General features: G+C 55.2%; 2 protein-coding genes across 5 annotated transcripts; both read right to left on the bottom strand.

Moving 5' to 3' along the window:
• Positions 1 to 1401: 1401 nt before the first annotated feature.
• LOC147207016 (prosaposin receptor GPR37-like) lies at positions 1402 to 4791 on the bottom strand. The gene is made up of 2 exons (XM_086108792.1): positions 3777 to 4791; positions 1402 to 2759 (listed from the first exon to the last, which is right to left on the bottom strand). Exons 1-2 carry the CDS (start codon positions 4530 to 4532, stop codon positions 1929 to 1931), a joined length of 1587 nt encoding a protein of 528 aa, XP_085964918.1. The 5' UTR covers positions 4533 to 4791; the 3' UTR covers positions 1402 to 1928.
• Positions 4792 to 4971: 180 nt separating this feature from the next.
• pot1 (protection of telomeres 1 homolog) lies at positions 4972 to 14784 on the bottom strand. Of its 4 annotated transcripts, XM_086108791.1 has the most exons (20): positions 14712 to 14784; positions 13509 to 13538; positions 12145 to 12267; positions 11905 to 11977; positions 11729 to 11823; positions 11403 to 11510; positions 11221 to 11295; positions 10996 to 11113; positions 10643 to 10773; positions 10278 to 10571; positions 9955 to 10110; positions 7916 to 8079; positions 7726 to 7823; positions 7355 to 7384; positions 7030 to 7189; positions 6705 to 6937; positions 6254 to 6392; positions 6086 to 6171; positions 5873 to 5967; positions 4972 to 5801 (listed from the first exon to the last, which is right to left on the bottom strand). In XM_086108791.1, the coding sequence occupies exons 3-20, from the start codon at positions 12250 to 12252 to the stop codon at positions 5565 to 5567; spliced, it is 2400 nt and encodes a 799-aa protein (XP_085964917.1). In that variant the 5' UTR covers positions 12253 to 12267; positions 13509 to 13538; positions 14712 to 14784; the 3' UTR covers positions 4972 to 5564. The 4 variants fall into 4 exon arrangements, 3 of the variants coding, with proteins under 3 accessions (XP_085964917.1, XP_085964916.1, XP_085964915.1); XM_086108790.1 differs by having other exon boundaries at positions 6263 to 6392; positions 11729 to 11977; XM_086108789.1 differs by having other exon boundaries at positions 11729 to 11977.
• Positions 14785 to 18042: the final 3258 nt, after the last annotated feature.

Below are 18042 nucleotides of genomic sequence, written 5' to 3' on the forward strand. Positions count from 1 at the left end.
ATTTAAGTTGATCGTATTGTGCGTAATCTGCTTGGATGCAAAATGGGGCTTGGATGGGGGGTGTGGGGAGGGGGGGGGGGGTCACGAAGAGCTTAATTGTCTGTATTCTTTGTCGGAAGCTTTTTAGGTCGCCAGCTGCCCAAAGGGATTCTCCTCTTGGGGACTTTGTGCCCCACCAATCCCCTTCCATGCTTGCGCCATCGGGGGGAGGGGGCAACACAATCCGGAATCCCAACGAGGCCAAGTTGGATACACTAGCGCTCATTGTTCCGCCAAAGCTCCTCTCGTGTGCTAATTGGACCGTCAGAACATTTCTCACAATATTATCTCACGAAACGCCCCGATGAGGCGCTGGAGGAGGGCGGGTGGGCGTAGAGCGGACGCTTGGTGGTCATGTGACTGAAACCAGAAGGTGCGCGTATGATTAAAGGGTGACGACAGCAGCTAACGGAGGCGAGCGGCCGCTCCAAGATGCAATCCCACTGAAACCGGTGGGTGGGGCCGGTGGGTGGTCATGTGACTCGCCATGGGGCAGGTGGAAGGTCAGTGACCGGAAGGCGGGAAGAGCAACACAAAAACAAGTGAGACCGTCACCCGATCCAGACCGCCGTTTGGTCCAGTCCGTGGAAACTCCCCAAGAGCACGAACCCGCCAGGACCTCGGCGTTTTCCGGGTCAGCGTGCGTACACGTCGTTCTGCCGTCCCCGCCGCCCCATTGCGCGCCAATGAATGGGGGCCGGAGGAGCCAAGGGGGCCGCCGGCCGGGTTTGCAAAAACCCAAACGCGCAGCACGCAGGCCTTGCCAAAACCACACCAAAAGGGGTTTTTGCGGGATGCGGTGGCATTCCGCGATTACGATCAATGAACACGAACAAAGACACCCTCAACAATGGCCGTTTTGCATTTTGGCATGGTCCACGCAAGGCTCCGGGCTGAACTGAAGCGCCATTGAGAGCTGCGCCGGGACTGTCGGCCACTGGCCGTTTGGGATGTTTTGCTGCTTGTTTGCGAGGCCAGAAGGAACACAATGCGTCAGTGTCAGAACACTGTGGGCCCGTTCACACGGCGGGCGGGCGGGCCCACGGGACAATGGCGTCCCTTGTGCTCAAGGCCACCGGGCCGGCCGGCGGAGCTGAGAAGCGGTCCAAGCGATGGTGAGATGACCCCCCTCAAAAAAAGAGGCGGAGTTCCAGCTGAGTGACACTCCCACTGTGTGGCTGGCAACCGGTTCAGGGTGTCCCCCCCCCCCCCCGCCTACTGCCTGAAGACAGCCGGGAGAGGCTCGGGCGCCCATCAGGAAATGGATCTGAAAACGCCAAATGACATTGTGACCTTCTTGCAATTACGCAAAACCAGCCGGAGCACTTTGAAAGCACCGATGGACAAAATACACATTTCGGAACCTTTTTTTTTTTTTAATGATCCTTAACTCATTCACTCCCAAAGACGTTTTTAAACGTCTTTTCAGACTTGGTCTAGAATTGGCTGCTACTGAATGACTTAACGTGTCTAAAAACGTGTTCCACATGACGCACGAAACGATAATCGTGACCGACAGCAGCAAAGGCGCCCGTGGAACAGAAAGGAAAATAACCCGGCCGGACCACTTTCATCTGCGGAGATGACGAGCTAGCATCTCCGCAGATGAGCTAGCATCAACGGCGGCGGCTGCGACGAGTGACCACTGCAACTGGTGCAGCCAGTGGGAACTAGCGGTGCCTTTGATGGGTGACCACCAAGTCTGGCGGCGACTGTGGAAGAAGACGACCCCCCCCCAACCCCCAAACCTTCAATTGTCTATTGATCCATGACATTACTCGCGGCGACATCTGCCTGAGACGACCGCGCGGTTAGCCTACTCGCTCCGGTTGCCGGTTACAGAAACCAAAAACCGTATCGACCGACACCACCTGGCGGGGTCTTTGATCTCAGCAGCGCGTCGCCACCGCGGCGTAGGCGGCGGACGCGTCCCCGTCGGCGTCGTCACGGCGGGCGAGCTCCAGCTCGTCGGCGGCGGCGTCAGCGGGGGGGGCCCCGTCGCTCGGGCCGCCGCACTCCCGGCAGCAACAGCAGCAGCAGTCCAGGAAGGCCCGGCGGAAAGGCTCGCACAGGCACAGGACCAGCACGGGGGCGGCGGCCGCCTTGCAGAAGAGGAGCAGCTGGCTCAGCAGCTGCAGGACGTCCAGGGTGCGGGGCGGCACGCCCGCCGCCATGTAGGCCACCACCACGTTGCAGACGTTCTCGGGGATGAGGCAGAAGCCGTAGAGGACGGCGAGCGCCACCACCGCGCAGTTCATCTGGCTCTCCAGACGCATCTGCTTTTGAGTGCCGCGGGAGGGCGCCGCCGCCGCACGCTCGGCGCCGCGGATCTTGCGGGCGGTGGCCAGCGAGCAGAAGATGGTGAAGAGCGTGGGAAGGCAGAAGTAGCAGCCGAAGAACCACCACAGGCGGGCGCCGCTGTAGGTCAGGCCCAGCACGTACAGCGTGTCCGGCAGGCGGATGGACACGCGCGCCACGCAGCGCTGGCGCGCCGGCCCAGGCTCTCCCTCGGGGGCGTCGCCCTCCTCCGTCACCAGCTGGCGGATGAGAAGCTCGGGAAGGGCCAGCAGCAGGGCCCCCACCCAGATGACCGCCAGCTTGGCGCCGGTGGACGCCCAGTTGTCCGTCATTTCGTAGTACGAGCGCACGTTGGCGGCGGCGCGGTAGCGGTCGATGCACAGGGCGCACAGGGTGAATGTTGTCACGCCGAGGGAAGCCACCTGAAGGGGGGGGGGGGGTGCATATGGATACATAAGCAAATTTTGGAAATCAAATGAAAGGATTAAAAGGCAAAGAAGAACGCAAGAATTAATCGGGTCTAATCTGAGCACGCCGTCCCATTGTCATCTGCGCTGTGATTGGCTAAAGGCTTGTCACGTGACCCGAAGGTGCATGCTGAGCAGATCAAACATTGAAAAGCTCCTCCGATGCAAATCTGCTTCTTGCACTTACCGCAATGAAAGACTAAGTAGGATTTGGGGCATATTTTGGCTTTTGCTGTCCTTTCAGACATAAAAAAAAAGATGAAATTCGTCAGAAAGCACAAACATCTCCAGAAAGATAAAATCTCGATAAAATTTGATTTTTGCTGTCCTTTACTCCATAAAATTGAAAAAAAAAAAAAAAAAAAAAAGGCTCACAGCCCACCAGAATTGAAGACCAGCGTCCTTCAAACTAAAAGACAAATCTTGGAATCGAGTTGCCGGCCAATCGCGCGGCCCTTGCAACCAACCATTCACGGTCACGATCGCAGCGACGGACAATTTTGAGGCTCCGATGTTTGGGGGCGTTTTTGCAATGCCGCCGAAAAGCCAGGCTCGGATGGGAAGCCCGAACCTCAGAGATATGATGCCGACGCGCTAACCGCTCGGCTCGAGCGCCGTCAACATCCAAATAAACAAACGAGAATGAAAGCTCCAGTGGACTTGGCAGGACGCCCTGTGGAACGCCATGGATGACGTCAGCACCATTTGCTGCAACTCAGCGCGCTCGTCGACTTCAATTCATCTTGGCAGAGGAGCCGAGGAGGAAGACAACAAGGAAGAGGATGAGGAGAAATTCGGAAGGAGAAAGAACAAGCGGGGTGACCGAAGCAGAAGTCGGAAGCCGAAGAGGAGGACTCGGATGAGACCCAAAAGGGAGTTGGATGAAGGAGGACAAAAGAAAAGGAGAGAAGAGGAAGGGGATGATGAAGAAGAAGAAGAAGAAGCGCAGCGACGGGTGGATGCCTCGCTCACCTCCAGGTAGGGGACGAGCATGCAGGCCGCTTCCCCCAGCAGCCAGTCGTCGGTGAGGGCGTGGAAGAGCACCAGCGGCAGGCACAGGAAAAGCACCAAGAAGTCCCACAGCGCCATGTTGGCCAGCAGCGAGTGGGAGATGCTCCTCATGTAGTAGTTGTGGCACACCATGCACATCAGCGACACGTTGCCCAGCACGCCCGCGCACACCACCGCCGCGGCGGCCGCCAGCAACGCGTAGGCGCCGCATGCGCCGGCGCCCAGCGGGTAGAAGGGGTTCCGAAGCCGCTTCGCTCGGCTGCGAGGGGGGCCGCGGTCCGGCGGCGGCGCGTCGGTCGCCGCGTAGTCGTCGTAGTCGCTGGCGTTGGAGCTCGAGGGAGGCTCGGGCTCGTCTTGCTCCTGCGCCAGGACCGACGGCGAGGACGGCTGGAAGCGCCCGCCGAGTACGCCGCTTCGCCGGCGCGCGCGTCTCGGGCTCCTCGTCCTCGGCGCCGGGTCGCGCTCGCTCGAGCGCCGCTCGGCATGCGCGCGAGGCGCCGGGTGGCCGCCCTCACAAGGCGCGGCCGGGCTCGGCGGAAGCGCCGCGGCGGCTTCGGACTCCCTCTCCGTCTCCGGGCGGAGGACGTCCCGCGACGCTGTCGGCGTTGTCTCCGCGTCGAACGCGCGCCACCGCCGGCTCCGCTCGTCCGCGAGTGCGGTGGCGGTGGCGGCCTCGGCGCACATGCACACGCACAACAGCCGGGCCAGGAGGGGCATGACGGCACGGTTCCGTTAAAGCCAACACCGACCGGAGGCCCGCGGCGCGCGAGCCATGTCAACTTTGTTTCGGGATTTTTTTTAAAAAACAACAACAACAACAACAAAAAAGAGGCTTAAAACGAAGCCCTTCGTCTCTTGCGTTCGAAGTGAAGGAAGTCCTCCGATGAGAGGGGGGCGGGGGGTGACTCTCAGCAGGCAAGCCGGTCAGGGCGACTCAGAGGTCGGCGAGGAATGACGGAGGAACCCGAAGCGACGGAGGGTGCAGCGGGGGCGGGCCCAAGGGGGCTCTGGGGGGGGGGGGGGGGGGAGTGGGGGCCGGGTGGGCGTTGGAACTGTCCAAAAAGTGAATCAGACCACAAGACAGACGACTTCCGAGTTGTTCGCTTTGTAAAAGGAAATGTCCTCGTCGTAAATTGCCAATGAATCGTTTTCAGGGTAAAGCTTTGGCCACCATAACAACTTTATTGACTGAACTGGCAGCGGCTTCAATGACGTCACATTCGAACATTTTCACCTGTCACACAAGTGCAAAAAGAAGTTAAGCAGTGTGCAATGAAGTTATTATTTCTGATCGAGAGTTATCGTGTTTCTGTTTTGACTTTCTGTATGTCCTGATACTTTTCTGCACATTTTCTTCACTGGCCGTATGTATCTGAAGAATTGTGTCCAAATGCCACGTTTTCCCCGCTTTTCAATTGGAGCGCCCAAATGGCATTCCTTCCTCTATGTGTCCCATTCATTTAGTCCAGAACAGATTTTCACTTCCTCTGCACAATTCCCATCCGTGTCCCGAGACTTTTGCCCATATTTACCCTTTTTTTTCCACTTCCCGTCGTGTCCCGACCCCTTGCCCATTTGTCACATTTTCTTTGCTTTTTGCAAAATGACCGCAAAAGATTCTGCAAGTTAGAGCCGACCGTCTTATTTTGAAGGGCGGCAACATGATCAACAGCAACTGAATTATTTTGAAAGGGTCTTCCTAACTGTCATTTCTTTTTATATAAAGATAAAATAAAGCCCGAGTGAGTCTTACTGGCTCGTGTCTTTTTGGGTGAAGGCGTTTTTGACGCTGGTGTGACAGATCTGGTAGTGGGTTTGCCGGTTTTCGACGTCGTTGGCCCGGTACGCCGCCAAACACAAGTCCAGCCAGGGCCGTTCCCCTCCGGCGCCCTTCGGCGGACAAAGGGAGTCCAGCGTTCGGCGGATTTGGTCCTGAGCTTCCTGATTGGTTGCGGCATCGTCCGCCGACACGTCGAAAAAGGATTCCTGATCAAAAGACGGACAATCATGAAGCGGCGGGTTGCCGGGCCGGGCCGGGCCGGGCCGCTCCGACTGACCGCGTCTCTCCAGAGGAAGACGTCCAGCTCGTCGCTGGCGTCCTGCAGACGGAACTTGAGCAGCAGGACCAACTTCAGCAGTTGAACGCCAAAAGCTGCGCGGCACAGAAAACATCGGCCAAAGCCATCGGGACAGCCGCTTTGACTCAAGGAAGCCACAAGTGAGGAAAAGTACCAACAACTACAAAGATGACGTGAAACCTGCACACCGACCTTCCGCGATGATCTTCTCGTCTATGACCTTGTCTCTGTCGGTTGTCGGTTCTCTGATGGCGGCGCCCTCGGAACATCGCTTACACCTGACACACACACACACACACACACCGGAAGTCACCAGCCGGTTACGATGACGAGGCGGCGTTATTCGTCTGCGGTCCCGACCCGTAGAACCTCCTCTTGCCGCGAAAAAGGAAGGGCGCGCTCAGGTCCAGCAGAGTCGGATGACATCCCGGCGCCGAGCGGACGGGGACCACGTTGTGGTACGTGCCCGCGAGCTGACGCGCTTCCTGGAGCGTGGAACCTGGAGAAGCATTCAAACAAAAGCATTTGCAGGATCACAGACAAAAATGTAACGGCAAAAAAAGTCGGGATGCATATATGTGTGTGTGTGTGCGCGCGCCGCGATTGGCTGGCGACCAGTTGAGGGTGTACGCCGCCGATTGCCCGAAGACAGCTGGGAGAGGCGCCTTTCGTTTCGTAAGCGTCAAACGCAGTTTCAGTTCCTCTTTTGCATTTTGAAAAAAGCGTTTTTGTTTTGATTTCATCAAAGAAAAAAAAAAAACGGGGGTGGTGGGGGGTTAGTTGCAGTCCGGGTGCTGCGACCACTCGTTACCCGTGAGGAAGACGAGCTCCTTGTTCCTCCCCTGGGAGATGAGTCGCTCCGACAGGTGGACGGCGAGCACGCGAGCGGGCGGTCCCTTCACCGGGTCGTAGCCGGGCAGGTAGACCCGCCCCGAGATGGACCAGGGCGGCGCCGGCGGCGGGCGGGCGGAAGGAGCGCCCAGGTCGGTGGCGTAGCCCTCGGCGAAGACGCTCGCCACGCGCTTGTCGTCGGGAACGTCCTGCCTAGAGGCCCGCGACAATTTTGAGGGGGGGGGGGGGGGGGGAGCCGATTGCGAGGAAATGACTCCCGAGCGATCAAAACGCGTGCGCCGTACATGGAGGTGCACTTGCTGCAGTAGAGCTTGAGCGCCCGGTGGAGTCGATGTGGCTCGTAGGATCGTAGCCGGGCTCTGACGTGATGAACGCCAGCGGCGGGCCGGCGACGCGTCAGCTCGCCCAGAGTGACGGGACGGACGTCGTGATGACAGCTTCTCTCTGGAAGGCGGCGCAAAACGCAAAGATGATGGAAATGGACCAAAGACAAAAAAAAAAAAGGCATCGCCCCAAACTTCAAGCCGCTGCCACGGGACTAACCAGCTTCAATTTATGACTAAATACTCAAATCAGTCCGATCCGCCGCTGCACGATTGTGTTTCATACCTGTGCTGACCTCCGCTGAAGCCCCGCCCCCTAAAAACACGAGACAGAGAGGGCACGGCGGTTATACGACTTCCAAAAAAGGCGTCGTCCGATTATTTGCTCAGAAAAATGGATAAAGACACGCGGGAGCTTCTTCCAATGCGCACGCGTGCTTCCCGCTCGCAATTTGTCAGATGAAGTGAGACAAAAGCTCGTTGCGGCCGGCAGAGGGCAGCACACATCCATGAGCTCAACCGAGGGGGTGTCCAAACATTTGTCGCCCGCGTTTCTCCAAACGCGAGGGGCCGCTTTCACATCGGACAACTTTCATGTGTCGATTGCGACGAGGCAAATTGTTCGGGGTTGAATTTTGTACCAATCACGACGCTTACCCGGAGACTTCGGAGGCGCGCTCTGGATTTCCCACATGGCGGAGTCGTGCGGTTCGGGTGGCGTCCCCTCGTGGCTTTCCCGGAACGCCCGCATGACTCTGCGCGCAAAGCGGGAAGGCGACACAGACGCTGGACGCGGTGGGGGCTCATCGCGGCGCTGGGCGGAGAAGGCGCGAGAAAGGTCACCCACCTCCTGAGCTCGCCAAGGTCGGGGCTGTCGTCAGGCAGACGGCGGACGCCCCTGCCGTACGCCGTGCCGCCGTGCAGGTGGAAGGAGAGACCCTCGCTGCGCCCCGGGATCTTGTCGGAACCCGCGATGGCTCGCAGGTTGAAGATCTTCACAAAGTCTCCGGGCTGGCGGCGCAGGACGCAACGGTGAGGCGGCGCCGAGTCAGACGGGACAAGAGTGACGTTTCGCGAGGGTTGAAAGCGGCCGCGTTTCTTTGAACCAAAGTGCTTTGTCTTCTTTTGAAGAGCGGGCAACGTTCTTATTTTGACTAAAGTCCAACTTCAAAAGTTTGTCTTGCATTTCGGGAAATCAAACCATCAACCACTGGCTTTCTTTCAAAAAAAAAAGAAAAAAAAGCCTTTCTTCGGTTGTCTTCTTTTTCGGAAGCTGCGCGCCATCGAGAGGCAAAACGCATCGTTGGTCGTTTCGCTTTCGAGCTCAGTGCGACAACATCACTACTTTTTTTTGCGGGGGGGGGGGGGGGGGGGGTGCAAATGTAATCATTTCTCCTCTCTTCAGTCAGCGTTGCTTCTTCCGCCCCGTGGAGCCCAGCAGGGGGCACTGTTGCATTAAACTCGGCCGGCCTCCCCCCCCCCCCCCCCCATGGTTGTCACGACATGCCTGAAGATGACTGACGGAAAGATGCCTTCCTCTTCTTCCTCCTCGTCACGGCGACGACCTCGCTGCCGTTGGCATCCCGCATTCAAGGAAGCGACAAACATACGCGAGGCGCACTCGCATCAAAGCTGAAGAGCGGAAGAGGAAGAAGAAGAAGACCAGCCGGTCAATCTCCGGCCAAGCGTCAATCGGGGGGGGGGGGGCCGAAGGCGTTGCGACATTTGAAGACAGCCCGACGACAACATTTGGAAAAACGATTGGTCGCGGCACCTGGCGAGCGGATGGAGTTGCGCCGAAAAGAGTGAAAATGCCCGTCGGGACGGCACGCAAACACGCTTTTTTTTTCTGGGTGCGTTCTCCCGCTGAATCTGCGGAGAGCGTAAATGTTGGAGGGGCTGAGTGACAAGAGAAAAAGCAGCCCAAAGACTCCCAGGGGGGGGGGGGGGGGGGGTGGCAAATCAAGACTGGGCGTGGTTGCATTTTCCAAAATGAATGCCATGCAACTCCTGCTGCACTTCCCTAAATAGAAGAAACGTTTCACGCCACGCCCCCCCCCCCAAACAGAAGACAAGCGAGCATGTTGCCCAAAAAGAAAGCAAAGTTTCGACCTTTGCGAAAGATAAAACAACTGCGAAGCCGAGACAAGCTCAAGAAATGAGCCTGGCTGGCTGCTTGAGAATTTTTCGGAGGAAGCCGGCAGCTCCTTTTTGGCACGCATACGGCGGCTTCCTGATTACGCCCCGGCCGCCTTTCTCGGGGGGGGGGGGGGGGTGACGCTGTGGCGGGCCCGACATAAAAAAAAGCCCGGCCGGCTCGCTCAGCGCAACGACTTCGGAAAACAACAGGCCGCCGCGCGAGCCCGGCGGCGCTCGGTGACACAGAAATGCGGAGTTCGCTCCCATCAAGCGTGAGCGCTAAACTGGAGATAATGAGCGAGAGCCACGGGGGGGGGGGGGGGGGGGGGTCGCAGAGAGCGAAACGCTCTCAGTGTTGAAGATTTGTCGTTGACAGCGATCGTGTTGATTGAATATTGAACGTTGATTGAACAGGGCTGACGTGCAATTTTTTTTGGGGTTGTTTTTGTTGCATCCACTCCTTCGACTTGCTCATCTTTTCTCACCATGGCAACACGCACACGCTCTGCTTCGAACCCTTCCAAAGTCTCAGTTGACGCGACGGGCTGCGACTCGCCGCCTCATCGGCATCCTCAACTCAAAAGCTGTGCCGATCGGAATCTCGGACAAAGCTGAATGTCAGCGATCGGCCGGGCGAGAGCCTCTTCAAAACGTCTGCACACTTGATTCATTTGACCGAATGTAACGGGCGGGGGTTGCCGTTTTGGTGGGCCACCGTGTGGGTTTTTTTTGGGTGGGAATTCTAACCTTGAGCTGCTGGGCGGACTGCGCGTGTTCGTCGTACACCAGCACGTTGACGATGAGCTTCTCCTGCTCCTCGCCGAAAGAGGCCGGCCCCTCCGCCCCGTCCGAGTCCGCCGTCACGTTCAGCAGAGCGTGCGGACACCGGGTGCCGTCCCACACCTGCGGGGGGGGGGGGACAAAAACCGCTTGAGGACGGGATGGCTTCAGCAAACGGGCCCAAGAGAAAATGGAATCGCTGTCAAAAGCCAGTTCAAGCCCTTCCTCGTGGAATGTCCCAAGAGACGGTTCGAAATTGGGTTGGGGGGAGTGGTGGGGGGGTTCCTTACCCTGAGCAGGGTGCAGTTGGAGTCGACGGGCGCTTTGGCGAGCAGCTGGCAGGCGAGGTTGAAGTACATTCTGGGCCGAACGCGGGCCAGCGAGACGGTGGGGTCCGGGGGCAGCAGATCCCGGCCGGCCGCCCAAGAGCGCAGCTCCGTCACCATGCGCCGATCCTCCTCCGAGAAGCGGCGGGCGGGGTCGCGGCCCCGCGGCTCCACCTCGGCGCCCACCGTCCCGCTGAAGGTCAGCGCGGAGAAGCCGTGGGTGGTGATCAGCGTCGGCAAACCTTTGAACAGCTGAGCCTGCGGGGGGGGGGGGGGGGGGCGTGAGGCGCGGACGGCATCTTTGCGATACCTCTCGGGCCGTACTGGACCTTGACTTTGCGTAAGCGCACGATGTCGCCGATCTGGAAGATCTGCGGGTGCGTCTCCAGTTTGGCGGAGAAGATGTTGCAGCAAACCTTTTGCCCCGACTGATCGCTGATCTTCAGGATGGAGCAGAGGTCTGCGCACAGGAGACAACCGATGCCGCCGAGTTGCACGGGGGGGCGAGATCACTGTGGCGAGCGCGAAACCGCATCGCTTCCTACGTCGTTTGGAAGCGACTGCCAGCCAATCGGCGGAAACCCAAAAAGATGCGGCAACTTGTGCGTTTGCTGTCAAATGATGCCCCCCCCCTTTTTGCCTCCATTTCAGCAGTTTCATTTCCAAGAGCGCCGGCGCCGACCTGAGCCGCGGCTCTTGAAGGGCTGTTTGAAGAAGACCACCACGCCGTACACGTTGACCACGGCTCCGGGTTTCAGGTCGCCGAGCTTGACGTACGAACACGGCGGCGCGCCGGGAACCTGCGCGGGGGGGGGGGGGGGGGGGGGGGGGATATAAGACGGGAACAATCACCAGAAAGTCGGATCGCCGAGGGTCAACCGTCCGGCAGCTTGATGAGGCTTCTGACCGCAGTCGGGGCAGACGTTTTTTTCTTCTTGGCTCGTTGCGGAGACGCGAGCCGAGCGGGCGGGCGCCGAGACACCTGAAGCACCGAAACACAGACGGAGTCGGGTAGCGGCGACGGGTAGCGGCGACGGGTAGCGGCGACGTGCCCGACGGACGATGACGACGTCGTCGGGGAGCGCTCACGCGGACGAAGGCTTGCTCCCCCGACAGCAGCAGGTTGCACGAATGGCATTTGTCCTTCCGCGCCGTGGGAGACTTGCCCACCGCGAAGCCCGAGGCCGTCACCACGTCCTGGCGGCAAACGCGAGACGGAGAGCACATTGTGGGGGGGGGGGGGGGGGGGGTTGGACAGATGTGACACACCGACAGGTTCGAAGGAACTCTCCAGAAACAACCCGAAGGAGGGCGTCTGTCGGCAAAAGTGCCCGTAAGCGAGCGAAAGGACATCATCGGCCAAGCGGGGGGGGCTCAGTGATGAGCAGGATGGATCAGCCGGCAATGGGACGTACCCCTTGATTGACAGCCTGGAAGAAGTCGCTGGCCAGCATCCCCAGCAGGACCAAGTTGATGGACGAGGCCTCCTTGGGCCCAGCCTTCTCCTCTTCTGACGAGCGCGACGGCGGCCGCCCGACGCACAAGCCCGAGTCAGTCAAGCCGCCGTCCAAAGTGAAGTCCGGGTTCGTACCTTCAATGACGGCCTTCAGAACAAAGCCGTGACTCGGCGACGACACCAGCGGCCCTTTGTGGACCACTCGGCCCTGGACATGCGCGCGCGCACACACACACAAAATGTGTTACAATACTCTTGGACTGAGCGATTAATAGATTGCATCTTTTGTATTTTTTGGGGGGGGGGGTGGGAGGGGTTTGATGGAATGCGGCAATTTTGCAGAAAAACTGCAAGCGGTTGCCGTGACGACCTCACCTTGATGGAGTGGTGGCTGTGCTCGCCGTCGGCGCTGATGTCTGCGATCGGAATGATGGTCAGGTGGCCGCCTGGCCCCGCCCCTTCCGCCAACACGATGACAGGCATGGCGAGGGCGGCGGCCTGGAGGGGGCGGGGGCCCCAAAACACATCCATCAGTTTCATCATGTCTCATTTCTGGATGACGTTTTGAGGAGGGCTTGCTAAAAACCCGCAATTTGGAAGCTCAGCGAGTCTTTCGGCAACAGGCGGGTGAACCAGCGGGCGGGTGTCATTCCCCTCCCGCCAGAGATCGAAATTCCCCCGACGCCACGAGGAAGCCTTTTTGGATTGGACGTGAAGCGTCTTCCGCAAACAGCCAGAGTCCGGCAGCCTCCATTTTGGCCTTTGCGCATTCTCGTCACCCGAATGACGCAAGCGAAAACCAACACAGACAATCCTCCGTTTTGCAGTCCTCCGTTGCGAGGAAACGAGCTGAGCGCAAAGGGGGGCAAGTGTGTGTGTGGGAGAGCAACCCAGGAAAGTGTTCCCAGCAGGTAGCGCGCGGCTTCCTGTCACAGTCGCTTAGCTCGAGTGTGAGCGTCGTGCGGCGGGAACAGCCTGCCGGGCAGACGCCGCGTTCGCTCGAGCGGAAAGGAATGGGGTGAACCTCGGCGCTTTGGAGGGTGACAGAGGAGCCCGGCGGGGCCCAATTCAGAAGAGGAAGGAGTCATTGGAGAGCTGCGGGCTCAGCCACGTTACCCGACCGACTTTGACCTTCCGGATGCTACGCGTCACTCTCGCTTGCTTTGGCTTGAGAGGGAGAAAACAACAACAACAACACACAAACTCACCTGAAGCGAGGGCTGCATCCAATTAATCAATGTTAGTGGGGGGGGGGGGGGGGGGGTCCTTTTTTTTTTTTGGTGCATGCAAATACTTTGCTTTGTTTTTCTGCTTTCTCTCTTTCATCATTTTCACACTTTATTGATTTCACTGATTTCTGTGGAAGCCGATGCAAGTTTATACAAATACGTGTTTGTTATCGGGAGAAATAAAGAAAATCCCAGGAGGACAAAAAAAAAAGTGAATTTTCTATACATCAGAGATGAAAGTGGACTTTCCTCAAAATTGCGGGAAAAAAATGTGGTTTCAACCAATCAGCTCCGACGCCACAGATCAAAGAAGCTTTGTGCTACGACAACAGCCACGCTAAGCTAGCCGAGACGACGCTACGCTCCAAGTCGGACGGACACGTTTTTCTGCTCACATAAACCGTTTAAGCGCCTCGTCTCCATTTCCATGCTGTCTGCCAAACACAGATACAGTACTTTTTTTTTTCTTTATCCGTGTCTTCCCACACATCAGCTGTTTTATGTGCTTACCTTCAGATCGGAAACATGGTCCAGATCCTCCTTGAAGAAGAAAAAATAAATCCTCTCAGCGGGCAGCCAAGCAAGACAATGACACATTCTGAACCTTCCATCGCCTTGGGCTGGCCGATATGGGATTAAAACATTTTAGCACCCCCCTCCCCACCCCATTTTAGGGTTTCAATGTTATCACCCCACTAAGAAAAAAAGAGAAAACAAACGAGGGCATTTGTCAAAACAGGTTTTGCTTTTTTTCTAGGGCTGCACCGAACGATGATATTAATCATCAATTAATTTGCACATTATTTTGTCAATTAACAGCTGAATCGGATTTTTTAAAGTCACGTTTTAATTTCCATCTCTATATTCAAATAAAGGACATTTAGTGCAAAAATTCACAAACATAAATCAATGAAGATTCAGTGACTGGTTTAGTCCACAAAATGTCAGAAAATGGGCAAAAACGTCAATCTTTGTTTTCCAAAGTGAAAGCAGAGCTTTACAAAAGTTTGATTATGTCTGCTTTCATGAAGGAGTGCAGAAATTGGAAAATATTGACCGTTGTAGGTGAAATTCTGAGGACTTGGACAATTTCAAGTCTCCAAACGATGATTTGATGCTCAAAATAACACTATGCAATAATAATAACACAAATAATCATTGCAACTTTAATTTCCCCCCCCCCCCTTTCTGGTTGTCGCCACTTCGCGGATTTTCGTTTATCGCGGGTGGTTTTAGTCCCCATTAACCGCGATAAAAGGGATTACTGTATACGCAAGAGGTTCCGTATCGCACGCTTATACAACTATGCGCTGTTCACTGGCCAATTCGGCCCACAGAGAACAGCGACTATGACCTCCATTTTCGAAGAAAACCATGAAGAGAGTTACACCGAACCGTGGAAACGGAGACGATGCGACGTGACGAACAGGAAGCCTCGTTGTGCTTTTGTCGGGTTCTGGGGCTGCTTCGTGTACGCACCACGCGCCGACTATCAACGCGAAACACGAACAATTTCAGAATAACGGCCTATCCGAGATAACCGCCTGTCGAGTCATGAAACGTAAAAGCGTTCAGAAGTCCGGCGCGAGTTACACCGTGACACTCTACGGTCGCCAAAAGAAATGGCTCACGAAGCTGGCCAAACTCGCTGTGCAGTTCTCCAAAAGTACGAGTGGTGGCCATCGGGAGTAATATTCGAGTGATGAAACTTACCTTTTACTTCGTATTTCCCTCGCGCTGTTTTCGAACTGGCAGGATGTGAAGATGCGCATGCGTATAAGGAAAATGCGGAAGATGCACAAGCGCGCATGCGCGAGACACCAACGCCACCTTTCGCCAGTTTACAACAGGCGTAGCCGTAACAAAAAGAGCTTTACAGAAATGTCAACGTAAAATAACAAGAATACAACAGAACACATCACGTCAAACATCAACAATAATACAATTGCAACAGCTGCATACGCCTTTATCAAAGTTTAACTCATTAAGTTGATGTCGATAGTCAAAAAATTCAAAGCACTTACTTGGCTAAGCATCTTAACCCTGTAAAGCCCGAAACAATAAATAATTATGCGATACGATTCAAATTGTTTGAAAATCCCTCTCATACTTAACAACAAAGGTGTCTTGACCTTGTCATGTTTCATTACGCAAAAAAAAATAAGCAAACGCTCTGTGAAAGCGGTGATGGAATGGATCATTGTGTGTGTGTGGGGGGGGGTATTAAGTCTTGAAAGCCTTACGCTTTGGCGCTTTCTTAATGCTAAACTGTGTTTCAGTGCGGTGACGAGCATAAAGCCTCAGGCTGACACGAGCGAGGCCTTGATGCGACAATTGGTGCGGACAGAGCGCATAGGTGGGCTGCGCGGCCTTGCGTCAAGCGGGAGCGGGGGCGTGCGCCGTGTCAAGCCTTCGAGGCACAACAAAGGCACACGAGTAAATTTTTTGCTGTCTCAGTCAATCTTACTCCCCCTTTTTTTTAAGTTTAGTCCATAATTCTATGCTATATAAATCAGCATGTATTGTATTGTATTATATAATTCCCTTAAAAAAAGCCAGTAGCCGGTCTCTAATTCCGACACGATTTACAATTGATGGTGTCAGAATCTAACTAACAGAAGAGGAGTTGTGCTTAGCGAGAAGCTTCGTGGAGACTTTCTAGAAAGAGGGGTCGGTGGGGTTGGGGGGGGGGGGGGTCTGCTGAAAGACATTCTCCTCTCCTCTTCCCGTCATCTTCATCCTTCATCTTTCCTCAACCTGCTCATCGGCGTCGTGTTCCAAGCACACGGAACCTTTGGAAACTTTCTTGACAACAGATTGTGTCACCATCTGCACTTTTGCGCACTTCGTTAGCAACATTCATCAAAAGGATTTTTTTTTCTTTCCACCAGGGGTACCATGACACGGTCTCAAAGTTGAATTTTTTTTTGGTTTTTAAAATTCAAAAGTATCCTTCTTTTTTTTAGTAGTAAAGTAAAAACATTTCAAAATGTTTTTTTTTAAGGAAAAACGTTTTTTTCTCTTTCTTTTCTTATTTCTGAGAAATTTAACAGTGTAAAAAAAATTCAAGATATTTTTTTCTGAAGATAAAATCATCGTTATAAATTTGAGAAAAATAAACCATGGTTATAACTACGTTCTTTTTTCGAGAAAAGTCGTTAATAAAGGGCAATCTTTTTGCATAATCTCATTTGTTCAAAAACAAAGTCAAAGATGTTTTTCACCGGAAAAATAATCCTTATGGTGTATTCATCCACAGACAAAAAAAAAGATCTTTTGTGCAATTTTTTTCATATTTCATCTGCTCTTGTAAGCATTTTCATTTTCAACACGCACACACACACACACACACATACACACACTAAATTATTCAGCTTGTGCGTGACAGGACTGTGTGTGTGTGTGTGTCTCATTAAGATGGGTCATTGGTGCCCACAGGGACCCTTATAGTGGGGGTGGGCCAGGGTGAGGAAGGGCACTGCTGTGCGTTGCTACTTTGCACAGGTATCTGTGTGTGCGCGCACGTGTGTGTGTGGGGGGGAGAGGGGGGGCTTGGCATCTTTCTTCCGCACTGGGAGTTGAGTGAACTGTGAGACGACCCAGCAAGTCTGAAGCCTGCAGACCACCTGAGGCCCCCCGCCCGCAGCCCAATTAGGAACAGTCACACACAAGCTGAGACCTCCCCAAAGGCACCACACACGCACACACACACACACACACGCAAACACACACACGCACACACACATAGTACATAAAAGAAAATCATAAAAATAAAACATTCTGCAGAGTGACCCCGAAAATCGAGCCCAGCCGTTCAAGACTGTTGTGTTCCGTGACAACCTAAGGTGTGACCCTACTAAAAGCGTGGACTCGTTGGGAAAAAAAATTTTTTTTGATCCTTTTCCGATCTGTAGTGCAACACGGTTTGTTTTCACCTGGAACGCCAGTTTCTGCACAAAAAGCAGAGAAAACACGCTACTTGGTGAAAAGGCACACGCCAAGTACAACAGTGACTTTGACGCTCATGTTTTTGGTGGCTCGTCGGGTTTGCACGACCTCGGATCTTGTTAGGTTCACACGAACAACACAAGTCGAGCTCTTGACAAGATGGCTTGTCGAGATACGGATGTAGCGAGTTAGCTTAGCGCGCGTCGCAGGTGCCCCGAATAAGCAGACGGTGACCACAAATGAAGGCGCTACAATTCTTCTGTCAGGACTTCAAAGCTCACCACCCGGCACCGTTTTGGCCACGCCCTTCTCGAGATCGGAGGACGACAACGTTCTCAGTTTTCAAGGGGCTACCTTGAAACATGCACTGTATCTTAAATGAAATCCGAAATCTCTGAATTCACTCGACACGGTCTGGACGGAAGATCTTTGGATACATTGCTCGACGTCAGCGTTTGCCTCCATCACGTGTGCGCCGGTTCACTTCCAGTTTGTGAGTTCCAACTTTCTTCTCGTTTGACTTCCTGCGTTTCTTCTTCAGGGCGAGCGATGTGAGCCGAGTGCGGGGAAATCAAGCCTGGAAGTGGCCAAGCTTCACCAGCTCTGCCGGGAGATGCGGGAATATTCCTGACATGCCCGAGGAGCTCCCACCGGCAGCCCGTATTGATCCGACGCTCCTGTTGCACCGCCGCCATCGACCGAATCGATTTGGTCGCTCATCCTCGTCTGTAACGAGGCACGCGGCGCGCTCAGCTCCCTGCCGGCTTTCTTTAAGGTCAAGTCCAGCGGCTTCCCCTCCCTCTTTGTTGGGACATGGACGGGGGGGACGGACAAAAACTCGGCAATTTGAAAGAGTCGTGCGTGCCTTCGTCACATCTCGGACGGGTGCACTTGACTTTGGAGTCAGCCAATCCTCCATCCAGCGTCTCCAGTTGGTCCCGAATGCCGCCGCTTGCCTCTTGACGGGTTCTGGTAAGAGGATCGCCGGACTAAGTATTGAAATGGATCCATTTCTGGCTTGTTTGACCGCCGCCTTGATGGATCACGGCAAGGGAAGGATCACGAGAGGAACCACCACGTAGCTTGGTCCCGAGAG

This window comes from Hippocampus guttulatus, chromosome 4 (assembly GCF_054856545.1).
Source record: "Hippocampus guttulatus isolate MCC_2025c chromosome 4, RoL_Hgut_1.0, whole genome shotgun sequence".
Lineage (NCBI taxonomy): Eukaryota > Metazoa > Chordata > Actinopteri > Syngnathiformes > Syngnathidae > Hippocampus > Hippocampus guttulatus.